General features: G+C 41.8%; 1 protein-coding gene across 2 annotated transcripts in view; it reads right to left on the bottom strand.

Moving 5' to 3' along the window:
• LOC146449354 (uncharacterized) overlaps positions 1–17,671 on the bottom strand; it is an 82,274-nt gene that overhangs the window by 8,681 nt on the left and 55,922 nt on the right. For both annotated transcript variants that reach the window (XM_085101769.1, XM_085101770.1), the window contains exons 58-75: positions 16,845–17,050; positions 16,101–16,267; positions 14,579–14,729; positions 13,963–14,119; positions 13,405–13,437; positions 13,183–13,254; positions 12,288–12,462; positions 11,931–11,997; positions 11,444–11,611; positions 10,163–10,403; positions 9,192–9,543; positions 7,697–8,105; positions 6,706–6,851; positions 5,846–6,204; positions 3,374–3,698; positions 2,242–2,416; positions 1,312–1,424; positions 356–828 (exon numbers count right to left, since the gene is read on the bottom strand). In XM_085101769.1, the coding sequence (XP_084957895.1) occupies positions 356–828; positions 1,312–1,424; positions 2,242–2,416; positions 3,374–3,698; positions 5,846–6,204; positions 6,706–6,851; positions 7,697–8,105; positions 9,192–9,543; positions 10,163–10,403; positions 11,444–11,611; positions 11,931–11,997; positions 12,288–12,462; positions 13,183–13,254; positions 13,405–13,437; positions 13,963–14,119; positions 14,579–14,729; positions 16,101–16,267; positions 16,845–17,050 (3,789 nt within the window). The remainder of the gene's footprint in view (positions 1–355; positions 829–1,311; positions 1,425–2,241; positions 2,417–3,373; positions 3,699–5,845; positions 6,205–6,705; positions 6,852–7,696; positions 8,106–9,191; positions 9,544–10,162; positions 10,404–11,443; positions 11,612–11,930; positions 11,998–12,287; positions 12,463–13,182; positions 13,255–13,404; positions 13,438–13,962; positions 14,120–14,578; positions 14,730–16,100; positions 16,268–16,844; positions 17,051–17,671) is intronic.

Here is a 17,671-nt window from a genome sequence, read left to right as displayed (position 1 = left end):
GTATGTATTTCTATTCCGGAATAGGGTGAATTGAACGCACCCTTAGACTTAATGCTTTGCCATTGAATTCTTGTTCTGGACGTAACAGTTGCAAGTTAGTTTACTATCCAATGTTATTATTCCAACGACTGTTTCTTGACCCAACATGAAGATTTACATTTTACTTTCAGAAAATACTGCTCTCTACAATTTTCGTGATGTCTCCTGGTACAATAACGGAGTACCTTTCCCCTGTTTTAAACAGATCACTGTCAGCAGATCACTCTCTCTCTAAGCGACTCGGGAAATTTATGAAAGCACTCGTTGGACCTGAAATCAATGGGGACACATTGTGATAGGCTATAAGAAGTAGTACCTCTGCCATACGCCTGATGCTCCCAACAGGGGATATCTTGAATGGTGTGTTGACAGACGAGTGGTCTGGCATCACAACAAATATAGGAATCGAATGCTTGATACCAGAAAGGATCTTATCGAAGGGCGGAAGAGTCTTCTCTATGAGCTCCCCGACTTCACTTTCCACAAACATGCGCATGGCTCGTTCAAATCTATCAGAACGCAAGCAACGAATCATCAACAACTTGTGAAGCACACTCAGTTCTGAGCCTTCGGTTTCTATGGGCAACGGTTGGGTCTCAGGCCTCTCGCTTCCATACCAGTCTCTCCACGGACCGGGGTTGGAGGCAATGTGAGTACAGATGCTGTCCAAGGGGCCTTTGAGACTGGAGACTGCAAGGATGAGTTCCCAGGCCTCTTGCGCGATCCAGCTTGGCTGGAGAAGAGTGGGGTCGAAGTCTGAAAGTGCAGGGACTGGTGAAGATGTAGTACCTAGAAATAAAGTCAAAAGAGAGTTAGATTCTATTGTCCTTACCGAAGATCAAATGGAGACTGGGGACAAGTTCTGAAATTTTTATTTAATTAGAAATTGGAGGCCGTTACAAGAAAGTTCAGATTAAAATTAGTCAGTTTACCAAGTTTGAGGTTCTGTCGTTCGATTACAACAATGTAGAAGGCTTTGAAAAATCGGAAAAATTAGAGACTTTGTAAGGATTGGGGAAGGCCATCTCAGAACTACAAATTTGTATGGAGTTTGGGCAACCTTTAACAGGTCACAGCCTGGTTATTGCACATTGAAACATAACCAAACTTGGTAAACCTAATTTTTATGTGATCTCTCTGGCGATGGGGCTCATTTCTTCATAAGGCGCAATTTGAACCATACGTAAACTAGGGCCCAGTCACTTTACGAACTTCGGAACTGTCAATCAGCACCTGTCACACATGTTGACACGAACTAAAGATGTATTTTACCAGAAAGCAGCAGCGAAATTTTTTCTTGAGTGAGTGTTCCCTCCGAACGCTCTTCCATTTTGTAGAGTGACAGCAAGGAGGCGAACAGGAGGCGGTGATGTTGGTTTATACTCCTGTGAAAAGATAAAACGACAACACCGAGTTAGGACACCACTACTTCGTTACCCAGATCTGAGTAGGGCTATCTTTTCACCATTTAATTTCAAGCTGGAGGAGAAGAAGACGACCACTGAAAGTTTTGAGGCATGGCGTAGGTACCTAGGCAACGAATGACAGTGTGGACAAGTCCAAAACTGGCGAAGCACTCTTGAAAAGAACACTTAGCTTAGACCTGCCTTGTCAGATCTAGTCAATTTCTGTGTACGGCTCTGTTCATATTCGTTTCTATTTTTCTCAAGGCTGAGCAACCAGATCATAACTTATACCATGCCTCGACGTGGTCTAAAGAAATATCGTTTAAGGACGGTGCCTACTAATACAGAAGCATTTTTGCACTGTTTATGACTATGCGTGAAAAGCAGATCTTAGTATGGGTTACTGGAATCCAGAAAGAATATTGGGGGTAGCGTGGTATTTTGTTCTGGAGAAAATTAAGCAACAATGACTCTAAACAACAGTAAAATAAAAGCAATGAATGGCCTTTTTTTTTTCCAATTTGAAGCTTTATTATCTCTGAAAAATACATGGTGACCCTAAATTTTCTTTTTCAATACCAAGAGCACTTGCTAAGTTCTGCTTTCTCCACATAGTTTTAAACCATGCAAAAATACCCCTGTATTAGTAGGCACCACTCATAGGAAACCCGAGTATCTCGAGATGCGCAGAAAGTATGCGTAAAGCTTGTTTCAAATAAGCCACAGCTCTTTTTAATCAACTTCAGTGAAATGATCGAATCAGAATGTTGTCTTCCGAGAAAGGATGTATACAAACCTGCTGACATGTCTGTAGAATGATTGGGTAAGCGAGGCTATAAGCTGGTCTGACTGTTCATCACCAAGAGGTGTGTATTCCAAACCAGGCGTTGGTAGAGGTACTTCAGCTGGCAGGATCACTGATGTCCGCTTACGGACCTTTTTATTACGAGAAGGAGCGCGATTTTCTTCACCTACAAGGAAAAGTAAAAGTGACCATTTTTAAACATGAAGATCCGCTATTAAGGGGCTATCTCTTCCTTCTTCTATGAAACACAATTCAGTAGCGCTAGGCTGTTGACTTAAACGTACTCTCAACTAATATGCTTCAAAACTTCACCAAACCGGATGATTTTCACAGCTATACAAGGAACAAGTTCCTATTTCACTTATTTCGCGGCGTCATATGCGGGTTGAGTTTTTGTGGTTGGTTCTTGTCCTTGCCCCGAGACGTTTTTCTCCGGGTACTCCGGTTTTCCCCTCTCCTCAAAAACCATATTTTCAAATTACAGTTCGATCCGGAATCCGAGGGCCACAGGTTTGTCAGTCGTAAAGACTGTTAGGTGTCACCCTCGTTAAACAAAGTCGATTTATTTTAACAGCAGTTTAGACTGAACATTGATCAAAATATATTAGTAATGGTCACAGAAAAGACAAAGCTTGTTTGTCAGTTGTTCACGCTCTTGTGGTTGATTGTCAACTTAAAATGAGAATAGCCAGGCTAGGCTTCTTTTATACCAAAACTTCCTGTTCAAAAAGGACTTTTCTTTTGTGTGTAGACGTCAGGACTGGACCAAGAAAACAACCCAATGAAAACGCATTAGCAAGGGCCGGAAAACCATTTAAAACAATTTATTTAGGGGAGCAGGGATGGCGCAGTGGTGAGAACACTCGTCTCCCACCAATGTGGCCCGGGTTCGATTCCCGGTCTCGGCGTCATATCTGGGTTGAGTTTGTTGTTGGTTCTCGTCCCTTGCTCCGACGGTTTTTCTCCGGGTACTCTGGTTTTCCTCCCTCCACAAAAACAAACGTTTCCAAATTCTAATTCGACCTGGAAACAGTGGAGAGAAGAGCCACGCCGTGGATTCTACTGAAATTCCCATTTTATTTTATTTAAAACAAAGAACAAAAAAAGAAAATAGTTCATGTACCTTGGACAGTTGTTGTTGCCGCTCCTTCTTCCTCAACCGCCTTAATCAAAATAGTAGTTCTCGACTCCGACTTGAGTCCATCTCCATTCTCAGTGTCCGATTCGTATTCTAACTTCTCCTTCAGGGGCTCCACATCCTGTCCTACCGCCGACCGGAACAGGGAGAAAAAATACCCCAGGGAGAAACGATACTCGTGCTGAACACTGTTCAGGGAACGCAGAAGGGAGAACATCATCACCGCACGTTTGGCAAGCGGTATGAAAAGTTCACGAAGGCCTTTTAGTCTGTTGTAGTTGTCCAATGTGTGGGTAAGACGTTTTGCAACCTGGTGTGGAGAGAAAATCAACAACAAAGTCAACAGTGAGGCTAAAAAATAATGAGCATATTAACGGAAACGTTATGTTCTGGGATTTTTCGTGCGAGCCGGCAAGAGTGTTCCCTAACATTAGTCAAGCACCGTAGGGTTTCCAAGAAACGGATGTTTGTTTTATCAACAGAGTTGATAATTAAAGGTAAATTGGCCACCGTAAAGAGATTCGAGTACGGACGTTTCAAGCGTTAACCCTTCGTCAGAGCCGAAGGGCTAACGCTTGAAACGTAACTAAACCACTTTTCCAAGAAACTGACCCTGGCGCCTAGCGTGTGGCTATTCAACCTAAATTTCATAACGTGGGCTGCTGACTTTTAGCATTGAGCTCCAAGACGTTTTGTGAGGTAACAGTCACTGTTTGATAACGGGACACAACATCGTTAAGTTTGAGTCTTTGAAAATTTGAAAAAGGCTGCTTCGCCCTTAACCAACTTCTCAATACAAATGACCATAACTTTAATTTTCAAACTTGCTTATGATCTGACAAAATCAGTATTCTACATCACCTTTTATCACAAGTATTTATAAATTTCCAGCCTCCTATTATTTAACAATTATTAGCCGAAGGCGAAGTAAATATTGGTGAATATTCCCCGAGACGAAGTCGAGGGGAATATTCACCAATATTTACTGAGCCTGAGGCGAATAATTGTTTTAGTATAATTAGTCAGGTGATTATCAGAGAAAAACAAGTACCGTCCGAAAAATGTCTGTTTTGTTTGTTTGTTTCAAATCGTCACGCGTCAATGAACAGAGACGCGCAGTCTGCCGATCACATGCTCAATCGAAATCACATGCGCAATCGATAAACTGCACACGGCCTCAAGCAGAATGTCAATATTCTTTAACTGCCGTTTCATTGAGACGAAGCACTGACTTCTGTGAATGAATGTTGGGTTTCTCCGACCCGTTTACCAAAATAGATGGAGATGAACCAGGCTGTTTGGTGTAAAACTCGAGCCGGGATCACAAGTGTTAGCGATAGCATTTTATTGCACAATTTCTTGTTGACATGATGGCTTCGCCGGTTAACGGACGTTTATAAATTGCCCTGGGAGATAAGCTGCTTCAGGTAGGAATTAAGTCATTTGTTGGCTTCACTAAACAAGTACACGGTTGTCGCAGATGAAAATATTTTGTTGTGAGGCGGTGACTTTAGATGGTGGTCGAGAGTCGCTCGAACCGACAACAAACTAGTTTTCAGATTATAAAAACTGTTTTCTTTTCTCGTCACTGAAACGTAAAACTTACAGAGACATTTATTCATCTTGTTTACTTCCATGCTTTCAAATTCTGTCTTAAACTCGTTTTGTTTGTGAAATCATTCTGTTAATAAAGAAAATCTTGCTTGAATTTAACTTAATTTGTTGTCTTCATTTTAAGTCATCGAGATCGACAACATGCAAATTACAAGGGTTTTTTTTATTACAATTAGCAAAATTTTCATCTCTTGCCTTCGAAAAGGATCACCTCGGACTTAGCTGCATCTTTAGTACCTTTCGGAATTGCATTTTCTTTCATCCTATTTACTTCTTTTTCAGAAATGTCAACAAATAGCTAAGCGGCCATTTTGAAAGTTAGTGCTCCCGCTATAATCACCTCGCGCGAGGTGATTATAGCAGGATATGACGCAATCTTCGACCAATCAGATCAACAGAATCTCTATAATCACCTGAGTAATTATACTAAAATAAGATACCTAAGCCTCACTATATAACGTCCTTCTTTATAATTGTTTTTCTTAAATTAACCATGTTCTCGGGGCAGTGAGTGAAAAATATAAAACAAATACTAGACAGAGGGCATGCCATTATCGGAAATGGGCAATTTACAAACGGATAAGGGGGTTACTTTCTAAAGAACCTGTTGTGGTGCGTCAGTAGGGAGTAGAAACGAATGTTCGGTTTATCAACAGAGTTGATAACTTAAGGCAAATTGGATGACCGTAAAGAGATTCGAGTGCTGACATTTCGAGCGTTAGCCCTTCATCAGAGCGAATACACGAAGGGCTAACGTCCGAAACGTTAGCACCCGAATCTTTTTACGGTGACCAATTGACCTTTAGTGAGAGTGTCTCGCGATGCAAGGAAGCTATACCTCACCTCAGTTCTACAATTAACCAGCTCAGCAATGACCTCCGTCTCCTCCCAGATGTCTGTACCCTGCCGTGCAGTCACCAGACCCATCAGCTTGCTGTCAATATTCTCCAGTAGTCTCAGTAACTCCATCATCACCATCAAGCACTTGCGGCCCTCAACATAGAGCCCAGGCTGCACGCGGTGAAAAGCCTCCCACTGGATCTCCTCGGCCAAGGCTTCCTCGTCCAAGCGCAGGTTCACAAGAGTCGTGATGGAAGACACCTCAGTACTGAAGGCTGGCCGAGAGGATCTGGATACCAGATACAGGCGGAACTCGGGGTGACACATGACACGGCGCGAACCGAACTTCACCAACTGAGAGTCTGGGACAGAAAAAATGAAGCACGGGAATTTTGCAAACTGGCCTTCCCAAGATCTTTGTCAACTGGTGTTAACGGTAACGACAGGGTTGTTCAAACGCGGATTAACAATAATTCAGGTCTAAAAGAAAACGGAATTTCTCGCTGCTCTTCTTCAAAAGTGTTTTCCAAGGCTAATTTTTAGATTGAGGTTGAGAGCATCAGGGTAAATCGTACGTAAAAAGAAGTGACAGCAATTACCATTTATAAGGGATAAAGATAAATTAAATTGAAGTTTCCACAACTTAAAGAATTCAATTCAGTATTAAATCGAAACCAAAAATGGAAATAGCATAATGAAATTTTCAGATGTGCACCTCCATCCCTCCCCCATTTTAACGGACATGGCATTTCACAGTGACAATTTCGTGCCTTTTAGGTTAAATACTCCTCCCCACCCCCACCCTCTGGCAAAATGGGACGCCTTACAGAATGCATGAAACACAGATAGCTATGTCACCAAACCTTTTTCAATCTCATCACTGGTGGCTGTAGTAATGTGGTAAATAAGAGGCATAAAAAGGGAGTCAACATGACGATCAATATTGTACAACACCAGCGCTGTTCCGCTTGTAATGGCCTTTTCGATCTTCAGGATGGAAGAGGGGTCACTGAGGGAGAAATAGAACACAGTGAGTAGACCGGCAATGTCGACTTTTTCTATTTTATCACAACTCTTGTAATTACTTTCTTTCTAAAGCAGCTGAGCAGTAACCACCCCCCTCCCCCACAATCCCAACATACACAACCACACACATAAATTTTTACCTTAACTGATAACGCATGCTATTCATGTACAGTAAACACTGAACTTGGACTTAGCTATAATGCGAGAAAAGCACTGGTACTACTTGTGCTACTTGGAGGCCATGTAGCCAAGTCCTGCTCTGGCCACTAGCTGTAGTCCCGACTTCAACCCTACTCGTCACAACTTTTAAAATACCAGCTAATCTGCCTCCTGCCAGTTGGGAGTTTTACGTGTAATTTGAATCTTTTTTTTCCGGTTACTGTGTTTGAGTGACCTGCTCCTAAACCACCTTGGAGACGTTTAAGGGGCACTGTTACAGAATTTTCTGTATGTTTTGGTCTCAAACACCAAATTGGTCTCAGAGCAGAGAAAAAAATGAGGTGATTTCTCCTAGGAGGAAAAAACTATAACAAGGTTTTTAGCAATTTCTCCAAAATACACGGCAAGAAATTGAAAAAAATAACCAATTTTTGCAAGTTGCAATCCATTTCCATCCTGGCCATCCGCAGCCAGAGATAATTAACATCAGTTTCTGTGCAATAGTAGGGTTATTGTTAACAAAACTGAATCATTATTTGAACGATTCCGTCGATACAAAAATGTTTTTGGCCATTCAAAGTAACATCACAAATAGTTGACACGTCCCCTTAAAATGAATTTACATTTCATTGGTAGACCATGATCATTGAGCATCCCAATACTGTTTACCTTTCCGCTAGATCAATTTCCAACAGGTTCCCTCCATCCTCGATGGTCCTAATCAGCTCAAGTCCCTTATTATAGGGATCCATAAGAAGAGGGACACGTTGCCACGACGATTTGGCTAGTACCGCGTTCTCTATCTTCCTAGGCCCCACACCCTTGGTGAGGAGCCTTCGCACGTGGTATTCACCTAACAGAAGCTTGATTACAGCTAAAGCGAATGAATCATACTCCGTCAGCTTCACGCGGCGCAGCATCTGATCTTTGACCACTGAGAACATATAATCATCTGAGTTGGACTGAGGTTCTTCTGGTAATGGGCCTTCTTGTTTCTCACTGTCTTCCACGTCTTGCTTCTCTATGTCTGCACTGGGAGACCTTTCTTGGTCACCTTCTGTTTCATCCGTCTTCACGGCTGTGTAAAAGGCAACGAAACATTTAAAATGTTCGTTCTTAAACAAGTAAACTGTATTTAGTTAAAACGAAAGACCCTCGCAGTTATTTACACAACTTAAGCAGTTACGAAAAGAAGGCCTGAAAAAAAAAATCACCCTTGAACGGGATTCGAACCCATGACCTCTGCGATGCCGGTGCAGTGCTCTATCAACTGAGCTATCAAGCCAACTGGGAGCTGGTGGTATTCTGAGTTTGCAATATACCCGGGAAGAATGAATAAGTGATTAGTTAGTCGTGGGGACATAACTACAAGGAAGAAAATTCTGAGTCAAACAGCATGGAAATCGAACCCACGATCTTTTGTACACCGATCTGAGACTCTAAACGTACACTGAGCTACAGGAGACTCATGATGAGTCAGGTCTTTTTTACTGGGTTTATATGTGACATTCGTTCCGCATACTGCTAGGATCAATAATATTAAAAGCTAATCGACTGTGGTAACAGGCAGGTAATAAATTTGGTTTGACTTATTGGCTGAAAGAGTGAGGCAAATTTTCTAGCTTGCCAAACACAAAGCCATTTTAAGCAAAACCAAAGCAAATCCGATACGAAATCAGTTTCAACACAACAGAAAACCGCGCCAAGAAAATGCAATATTCAGTATATAATCAGTAATATTCAGTATGTCCCGTACATGGGACAAAGAAATGATGGCCGTCCCCTTCTGGAGTCGAACCTGTGACCTTAGTATACTCCATTGTAAAGTTGGTCACTGAAAAACAGCTCTAGACCCAAATGGCAAAGGAAGCATTATGCTATGACATAAACAGAGAGGAGTGAATGAGAGGAATTTAACTAAGAGTGCTTTCAAATTGCCAGAACTGGCCGACCACACCCGCCCAGTCTGTAAATCGAATGCGTCATTTTGAAGGAGTGGCGCTGCAAAATCTTGAAAAATAATCACTTCGAAAATGGTACGCGCTATTTTGAAGAAATTCTAGGGACTAGGATAAAACTTATCCTAGTTCAAATTGTTACGTTCCGTTTACGAACTAACGGGTCTGGCCGGCCAGATTTGACAAATGTAAAGCGCCTATTTTACCATTCTGTTCATTGCTGTCATCTGTGTTTGCATTTTCTTCCAGCTCTGCATTTGTCTCTCCTTCGCCTTCAACTAGCTTCTCACTGCTTGCTCGCACCTCTTGTAACTTTTCCATCATAAATACCTCAGCACCAGCGTACGGTGTTGAACTGTCTACCACTAGCATCACACCACGCTCATCCAGACACTGTGGCCAGTGCACTGTCAGCATTTCACGGCGAAACATGAACGAGTAGGGGCCTAGGTAGGTGGCGAATGCTGCCGCGATAGCGACTCCACCGGCCACTGCTTCTTCACGGGTGCTGATGGATTCTAACAGCTTAAACCACTTCTGACGACCACTTGACAGCACCTTAAAACGAGTTGAAAAATGAAGCTTTCTGCTATAAATTCTTACTTACAACCTTAATAATTTGCATGTGATAATGGCAACAGGATGACGCCGAAACGTCGTGTTCTTGCGTTAATATTTGTCTTAAAATCTTGAATTACGCCAGAAAAAAGATCATCTAAGGAATGTATTACTTTCATATAGCTTTCATTCGCATGGTAACAATGTAGGATTTAAACCACAGAGTTAAAAGTAACAGGCAGCTTGTACATGATAGTCGGTCACACATGAAACTACCGTTCGATAACTTTTATTTGAATGGTCACACTTTAGGATTTCATCCACAGACTCAAAACATAGAACCACCTAGCTTGTACAGAAGAAAAAAAGAATTGAACACTATCCTCAAGCTTTTAATCTGCGCCACCCTTAGTCTTTCTCGCTTCCACATACTTCCAGCCATTTGTCGAGTATTATTTTCCCACAAAATCTCACCTTTTCTGTTGGTTTCTTGGTATATATTTGAGTACCGGAAGAACATTTTCAGATGGCAGTAAAATGCCCCTTAGATGAGTTATGTTCATCAGTGTTAGAAATAAGAATGTAACATATAAAATGTTTTCGCTATTTACTCTCTCACCTCCTCAAAGTAAGCAGCCTGGGATAGCTGTGAGTCTAATGTCTCTGACAGCTCGTACTGTCTACACTTGTCAATGGACGCTTCTTCATAAGCTAAAGCGAGTGATCTGAGGCGTTCCTCCAGGTCCTTCAGTTTGCTCTCCATAGAAGACAATTTACCTACAGCCAGCTCAACTGCTGAGGACGTCTCGGACACTTTGGAGTGTAGAGGTTTCACCTTGGACTGCATCATGCGATGGTACCTAAACAGTTAATAGAGGAGTGTTAAGACTTAAGGACGGCGCTTCTTTTGCGACCGCGCATGCACTCTGCGCATCTCGGGATGGTCCGAGTAAGTCGGGTTTCTTAATGGCGGTGCCTGCTAAAACAAGAGATATTTTTGCGCGGTTTATAACTACGTGGGAAAAGCAGATCTTGACAAGGGTTATTGGAATCCGAAAAGAAAATTAGGGGTAGCCACGCATTATTCAGAGATAATTAAGCTTCAATTTGGGTAAAAATGCCAAACATTGTTATGAGTTTGGCGTTTTTTAAAATTATTGTTGGTTAATTATCTTTTAAAAAATGCATGGTTAACCCCAATTTTCTTTTTGGATTCCAAAAGCCCTTGTTAAGATCTACTTTTTCCGCATAGTCATAAGCCGCGCAAAAATACTTCTGTATCAGTAGGTACCGTCCTCACGCAACTTCAATGCAAAATGACCAGAGTAACCCGATAGGCGCATGAGGAAAGCGCGGGAAAGAGGTGTAGCTGACGTCGGAGTTGCAGTGGCGTATGGCAAGCGCGCGGAAAATGTCTATAATTGACATTTGGTGAGGGTGGGAAAACAAGTTTGGCTACAATGTTGCAAAGACAGGAACAAAAGTATAACTAAAGTATTGTAATAGTAGGGAAAACATGCAGATATAACTTATGTATAGTAAGCACAGGAAAAGTATGTTAAACTGACGTCTGGAAGCGCAAAAAAAAAAACTTGTAAAAGACCACAGGCAAGCGCAGGAAGGCATGTTTAAGGCGCGCGTGGAAAGCGCGAAAAACGTGTATAATGGACGTGTGGCATGTAAAGCACAGGAAAACAAATTTAACTGGCATGTTGCAAAGGAAGGCGGGAAAACATGGGTAAATGACGTCAATAAATTGAGTTAGGCAAGCGAGGAAAAAGCATGTTCATGCGAAGCGCTGACATCTGAGGTCTGGCAATCACGCGCAGAACATTTATTCGACGCGTGTTGCAATAGCGGGAAAAGATGTACAGGAAACCCACTGACAGAGTTGTTTTACCTGACCACTCCCTTGACCCATAGTAACAGGGAGCCCACTGCAGGGTTGTTCGTTTTCCTTTCAAGATAGTCTCCGTTGAAATGAGGCTTCTTGAGGTAGGGCTCTACCACTTCCAAGGTACTCTCCGAAAGTTCCATTTCGTCAAACACTCCAAGCTCTTCGCGAAATCTGACAGAAACAAAGACGGTAAACCCTTAACGATCTTTAAACGACATACATCATCTAAAAACTCCTGTCATTTCCGCTTATATTTCGTGTTCACGAATTTTTGTTTAACGTGCCATTAAATCAATTGGATTATCATGAATCAACAGGCTCTCTACTTCAGTATTTATCATGAATGCACAGGATCTCTACTTCAACAGCGGCACATCTCCAAAGTTTTTCAGGACTGACGGCTATCTACCACTATAATTAATCATCGATCTCTGTATTTGACTCCCTTCATTCCTTTAAAAGAGCTGTTTTTTAAAAAGCTCTAACTTACCTGTCTAAATTCGCCATCAGACGTTTAGCTCCCTTGTTCCAAGTCAAATCGGACGAAGGTGACTTTACTGCAAAAGAAAAACAGAGCGGTTATCAACTGAGTGTTAAAAGTAATTCGTGTTTGTTTTGGTTTCAACCAGAGCGCCCTGGGCCCAGTTGCTCGAAGCATGGTTAGCGCTAACCCGGGTTAAATACCATGACAACCTATAGGTTTTAATACCTCTTGACCAATGGTTAGCGCTAATCATGCTTCGAGCAACTCAGCCCTGAACGTCATGTTTTCATAACGGACTGTCCCATACTGACCGAAAGTCAAAGTTCACGCTTTCTGGAAAGAAAGAGCTCTCTATATACATACCAATAATAATGATAGCTGCTAACAGATCTTCAATCTCGTTATCTGGTTTTTGTAGAGCCCGCAACTCAGCCAGTCCCTGTGCATCAAGGTTCTTAAGCACTCTTTTCGTATCTGACACCACAGCTGCTGCTTTGAACACTGCGCGCTCGTGCGCAATCTGGTACTCAGGGAGAGCCTGCAAGAAACAAATAGTTCAACGCTTGTTCGAAGGAGTGGCGATTCTGTGCTATACAATAAACTAGGAAACTGCAGATCAGTGTTCGAGTACGAGATTGAGTACGAGTACGACTTTCAAATTTCAAATCAGTCACATCCCCAGAACTCTCGCTCCTTCCCGTTGTTTACCAGCAGATAAGGAGACCATAGAAACAAGATTGGTGTGACAAGCGGTTTTCTAAACCACGTAAACTAGATTTGAAAAGTCGTACTCGTACTCAATCTCGTACTCGTAGTCAAATATGAAGATCCCTACTATATCCAGCTGCCTCGAACCACCCAACCTGTTGGTTTTTCTGTATACTAAAGCCTTTTTTCCCCTTAAGTAAATGCTTTTAACGCGCATAAAAACCCAAGGGGACACTTGCTTTGCAGGTTACGAACCATCGGAAGAAACGAAAAACTGTCCGACTTGACTTGACACAACGAAAAGTTCGAGTCATCCGAGTACTACTTCATGGTAGAAAAAAAAAGTGAAGCACGAAAAACTTCTTTGGTTCGAGTAAAAGAGAAGTTCAGGTAAACTGAGTAAAAGAGGAGTTCAAGTAAACTGAGGTTTCAATGAGTTGCTAGGTAATGTATACCCTATTTTTGACTGCCTGTGAACCACTAAGCAATCTATTCAAATCCAGTAGTGACATGTCCGTGTATATGTTAAGAATGCGTCGTATAAACTTACCTTCTTCAGCTTCTGTATTCTTTCCTGTTGTCTTCTTACCAGTCTGACTTGCTCTTCTGCTATCGCTTTGTCCTGAAGAGGGAAATAATTACTTTTATCATCATCATTTGGAAAAAAAAAAAAAAAAAAAAAAACAGGCCGGATTTCAATTACATTATCATTTCAAGCCTCAGTTAAAATTATTATTGGTTGCATGGAAACAAAAAGCTTAACGTTCGTTACCTGTCCAATCTGCAGTAGTAACTGAAGGTTACCCTATTAAAAAAAATAAATGAAAAAGTTAGGCAAACTGAATAGGGTTTACTTATTACACTACTAAGCCTCAAATTTACCATTTCTCTTCCTCCCTCCCTCCCTCCCTCCCTCCCTCCCTCTCTCCTTCCCTTCCTCCCTCCCTCCCTCCCTCCCTCTCTCCTTCCCTTCCTCCCTCCCTCCCTCCCTCCCTTCCTTAGTTTCTTCCTCCCTCCCTCCCTCCCTCCCTCCCTCCCTCCCTCCTTCCTTCCTTCCTTCCTTCCTTCCTTCCTTCCTTCCTTCCTTCCTTCCTTCCTTCCTTCCTTCCCTCCTTCCTTCCTTCCTTCCTTCCTCCCTCTCTCCCTCCCTTCTTCCTTCCTTCCTCTATCCCTTCCTGCGTTCTTTATACCTACCTACCTCCCTCCCTTCCACTCTCCTTCCTTCCTCCCTCCCTCCTTCCTCTTTCTCTCCCTCCCTTCCTCCATCATTTCTTCCTTCCTCTCTCCTTCCTTTCTCCTCTCCTCCAGACCAATTAAACACTGTTCGCACCTCTTTCTTCTGTTCAAGAACCATCTTCTCGTGACCCAGTTGAGTCTTGAGTTGTTCAGCCAGCAGAGTTCCTCGCTCAATAGTCTGTAGCGCTGCTGCCATTTGTTCGTGGTCTTTTCGAAGCACTGCATGACGCTTCTTCACCAAACAGATAAACCTGGCAAAATTATATTCATAACATTGTAAGACCTGGCTAATACTAAGGCGAAATAAACGAAGGCTTTACCTAAGTCGCTTAAATCATCTCACTCCTTAATCGTCTCCAAACGTGCCCTCAAGATACTTTTATTTGAAAACTAGCCAATCAACGTAATGTAATATTTTAGCGTTTTTGTTTTGTAAAATTGTAATGTTTATATCTTGTAATAATCAAACATTGGCATGCAGCTTTCAGATTCTTCAGGAACTAGTTTCAAATGCATTTTTAAGGCATTGCGTTTGAAATCCCATAAAGAATGGTCTTGCATTATTGCAAATTGATCCCTTCCAAAATGACTAAAGCCAAAATACAGATAAACGAATTTCTCGTTATTACACGATTCTTATGCAGCTTTGGAACTTATGTGTGTAGCTTGTAACAGCACTAAGTGAGTAATGACGGAGTACTGAGTGTTACCTTTGAACAAATACTTCAAAGCCCGTGTTGGTGATGTGTCCGTAAGATCCACACTGTTCCTCTCCAGCGTCTTGCTGTTTTATTGACAGGTGCATGGAGGCCAACAAGTGAGCAAGATTTTCTTTCTGAACGGACGAAAAAATCTCCACATCTAAAGAAAGCAATCCACAAAATGTTTTTAAGTCTCAGTATTAAAGCGCGGTTTTGTGAAAACAAGAGTTACCTAAAGCTCAAACTCGTAGGCGGGGCGCATGAATGTTGGCGATTAACAAGAAGCGACAGTTCGAGTTCTCATCGATTTAAACGAAAATTTTAACAGATTCATACTCTTTAAAGGGGTAGTATCATGGGACATATCATGATTTTGGGCAAAAAATTCACTAAATTTAAATTTTGAACACTAGGTTAATTAATTTCTAAATCGCTAATTTAAAGAAATATTATACGAAAGGTTGAACCAAAATATAGTACAGCCGATTTTTAGTGCGTTACGACAGCGAAAATTGAAAACGTCGGCCCGACGTTTTCAAATTTGAACCCATTTTAATTTTGGTCATCTGCCGGCGAAAAAAACCGTGGATAATTTCTTTGCATTCTGATAGTCTTTTAATGGAATTTTGGTCATTGTGTCATTGTATCTTGGCTGCTATATATCAACCGAATAGCGTCTTTTCGATTTTCAATGTGTTGCGAAAAATAGCGTGATACTGTCTCTTTAAGAGAAAGGTTTTGAACTCTCCCTGATCCTAATGAAAGCAAGAGCTGGTTCAAACGCCTTGACAATGTAACAAAGAGAGTGGACAAGACGTTAGAGTCGCTTGGCGACAGACAAAGAGTACCAATAGGACTCTCTAGTTTTCTGGTTAACCCTTAAAGGCCCAATAACAACAAATACATTCTCCTCCATGTTCTCCACGTATTTCTTATGATACCAGTCGGGAGAATTTGTTTAAACATCAAAACATCTAATCTTTGGTGATCATTTCATCTATTCTTATGACCTATATGTTTGATTAAAAAGTAACATTGTAAGGAGAAGTTAAATGTTTGTCACTACTGGGGCTTAAAGGCTTAGGCCCTGTTCAATTGTGTTCTTGTACGTCAAGAGCGCCTGCCATTTTGTTTGCTGTATCGTACGGAGGCATGAGGAAAAAACGCGGGAACTGACAAAAATCCTGTTCACACCAGTGCCCGTGCTCAGGAACGGGCACCAACAAAAAGCTCTGTTTAGACTAGTGCCTGTGCCCGAGAACCGGGAACGGGCACCTAGTCTGAACGGGGGCCTTACAAAACTCGTCTTTACTTGCTCTCTAACTTGAACAATGCTCGAGTTTACATTGTTATCTGTTCTTACGGAAAGAAAGACAATCACTATCAGGGTTAAATATTTCGAATAAAGAGAAAGCACAGAAGAGTTGCAGATCAAATGATTGCGACAGTTTAAACGCTCTACATCATACGTCGTTTTTGCTTTACTCGAACTGAAAAAAAACATACAAGCGAAGAACAGCATTATATATACCTTTGAGGAGGTGGTACGCATGCGCCACCAAAGCTTCTTTGGACCAATGAGGTAAGAGGATGACTGACACTGTGTTGATAAGGGCGGGAAAATCACGGCAACGCTTCTGAAATCTCGGTCCCAGGGATGACAAGGTCAGCACCACGCGTAAGTTTTCTCTCACAGTCCTGGAAACAAGGGTTGAGGAAAGCATAAGCGAGTTACTTTATCACTGTTTCACAGAGAAACTGAAGACGAACTTATATCTATACAGAGTTTTATTTGTTCCTGAATTTAAACAAGTTAATCGCCAGAAAGGTAGGAACTTAACCAAAGTTTTATTTCCCACGCGTGTCGTGATTCAGGCTGGAAGCCGATTACTTTCCCATGGGCAACTGCACCCGCCCCCAAGCTTAGCGAATCTTTGCGAGTGATGAACTTCTAGCCTGTGCTGCAGGCGGAATCAACCGCCGGTAAATACCGTTTGCCAATTAGCACCCAAATCCTTGTTCTAGACCCCCAACGGCGTACCCGGATCTGAGTACAGTCTGTGATTGGTCTTTGCACAAGGTCTGGTTATAGCCAATAAAATTGAAGGGGATTTCGAAAGTGACTTCCGGTACTTCGTTTGCTTCGTTGGGGGTGTAGAACAAGATTTGGGCGCTCATTTGCAGACGGGTATTTACTGGTGGCTGATTCCGTCTGCGGCGCAGGCTATGGACTTCATGTCAAATGTTGTTTTGATTTAGAAAACCTGACACTTACTTCAAGAAGAAATCCCAAGCCACATCCCGTGTGTAAGCCAGTCCAGCCTGAGTGACTTCTGTTCTTACAGCGTTGATCACTGAGGTTTGTTCCTCCTCAGTGAAAAGGTGGGATATAGATGAAGACACCAGGAACTCGCTGACATGAACAAGGAAGTTTTCATCGGTTAGGTCTGACTCTGGCAGTAACAGCATCAAATGCTCGCCCTGTCAAAACAATAATAAAAACAATTAACTTAAAATGAAGGACGCAAGGTTCATCATTTATTGATCAACCCCACTCGGGCCAAGGAAGCTATCCACAAATGACTTTGCCTTAATTACATCAATAGACGGAACTTAATCAATGAAATGTGGATACTTGCGAAAAAGAAACGCAACAAGAGACCAGTATTTCTTGGAAATTGCTTTTCACCGGAATAAGAATCGAAGTCCGCTAAGTACAGGTCACTACATTATAAAGTTTGTATCTATATTTTGTGTTTGCTTCTTCAGTTGCTTGTTTGTTTGTATTTTTTCCTCTTTGCAAAGTTATACGTCCAAAAGAAAAACGTCTGAAATTTCTGAAGTTAAAGGGGAAGTATCATGTTTTTTTTTTTTTTTTTACCTCTTTTGTTCGTTAAAAATGGTGAAATAAGACCTTCACATAGCTACAAAATAATTCTGGAACAACGAGAGGAAAGAAATCAACCCAATTCTTGAAAGGAACAACTCGTGATCTGTTCTAGCGCATTTTGGAAACAAAAATACGAGAACTTGAAAAACGTTAGCCTAACATTTTTCAAGTTTCAAACCATTCCGACCTACTCTGTCTCTGGCCAGAGGCAC

This window comes from Pavona decussata, unplaced genomic scaffold, assembly GCF_977016875.1.
Source record: "Pavona decussata unplaced genomic scaffold, jaPavDecu1.1 SCAFFOLD_602, whole genome shotgun sequence".
NCBI classification, from domain to species: domain Eukaryota; kingdom Metazoa; phylum Cnidaria; class Anthozoa; order Scleractinia; family Agariciidae; genus Pavona; species Pavona decussata.
Note: the sequence above shows the minus strand (reverse complement) of the source record. Positions and strands in the feature narration are given on the sequence as shown.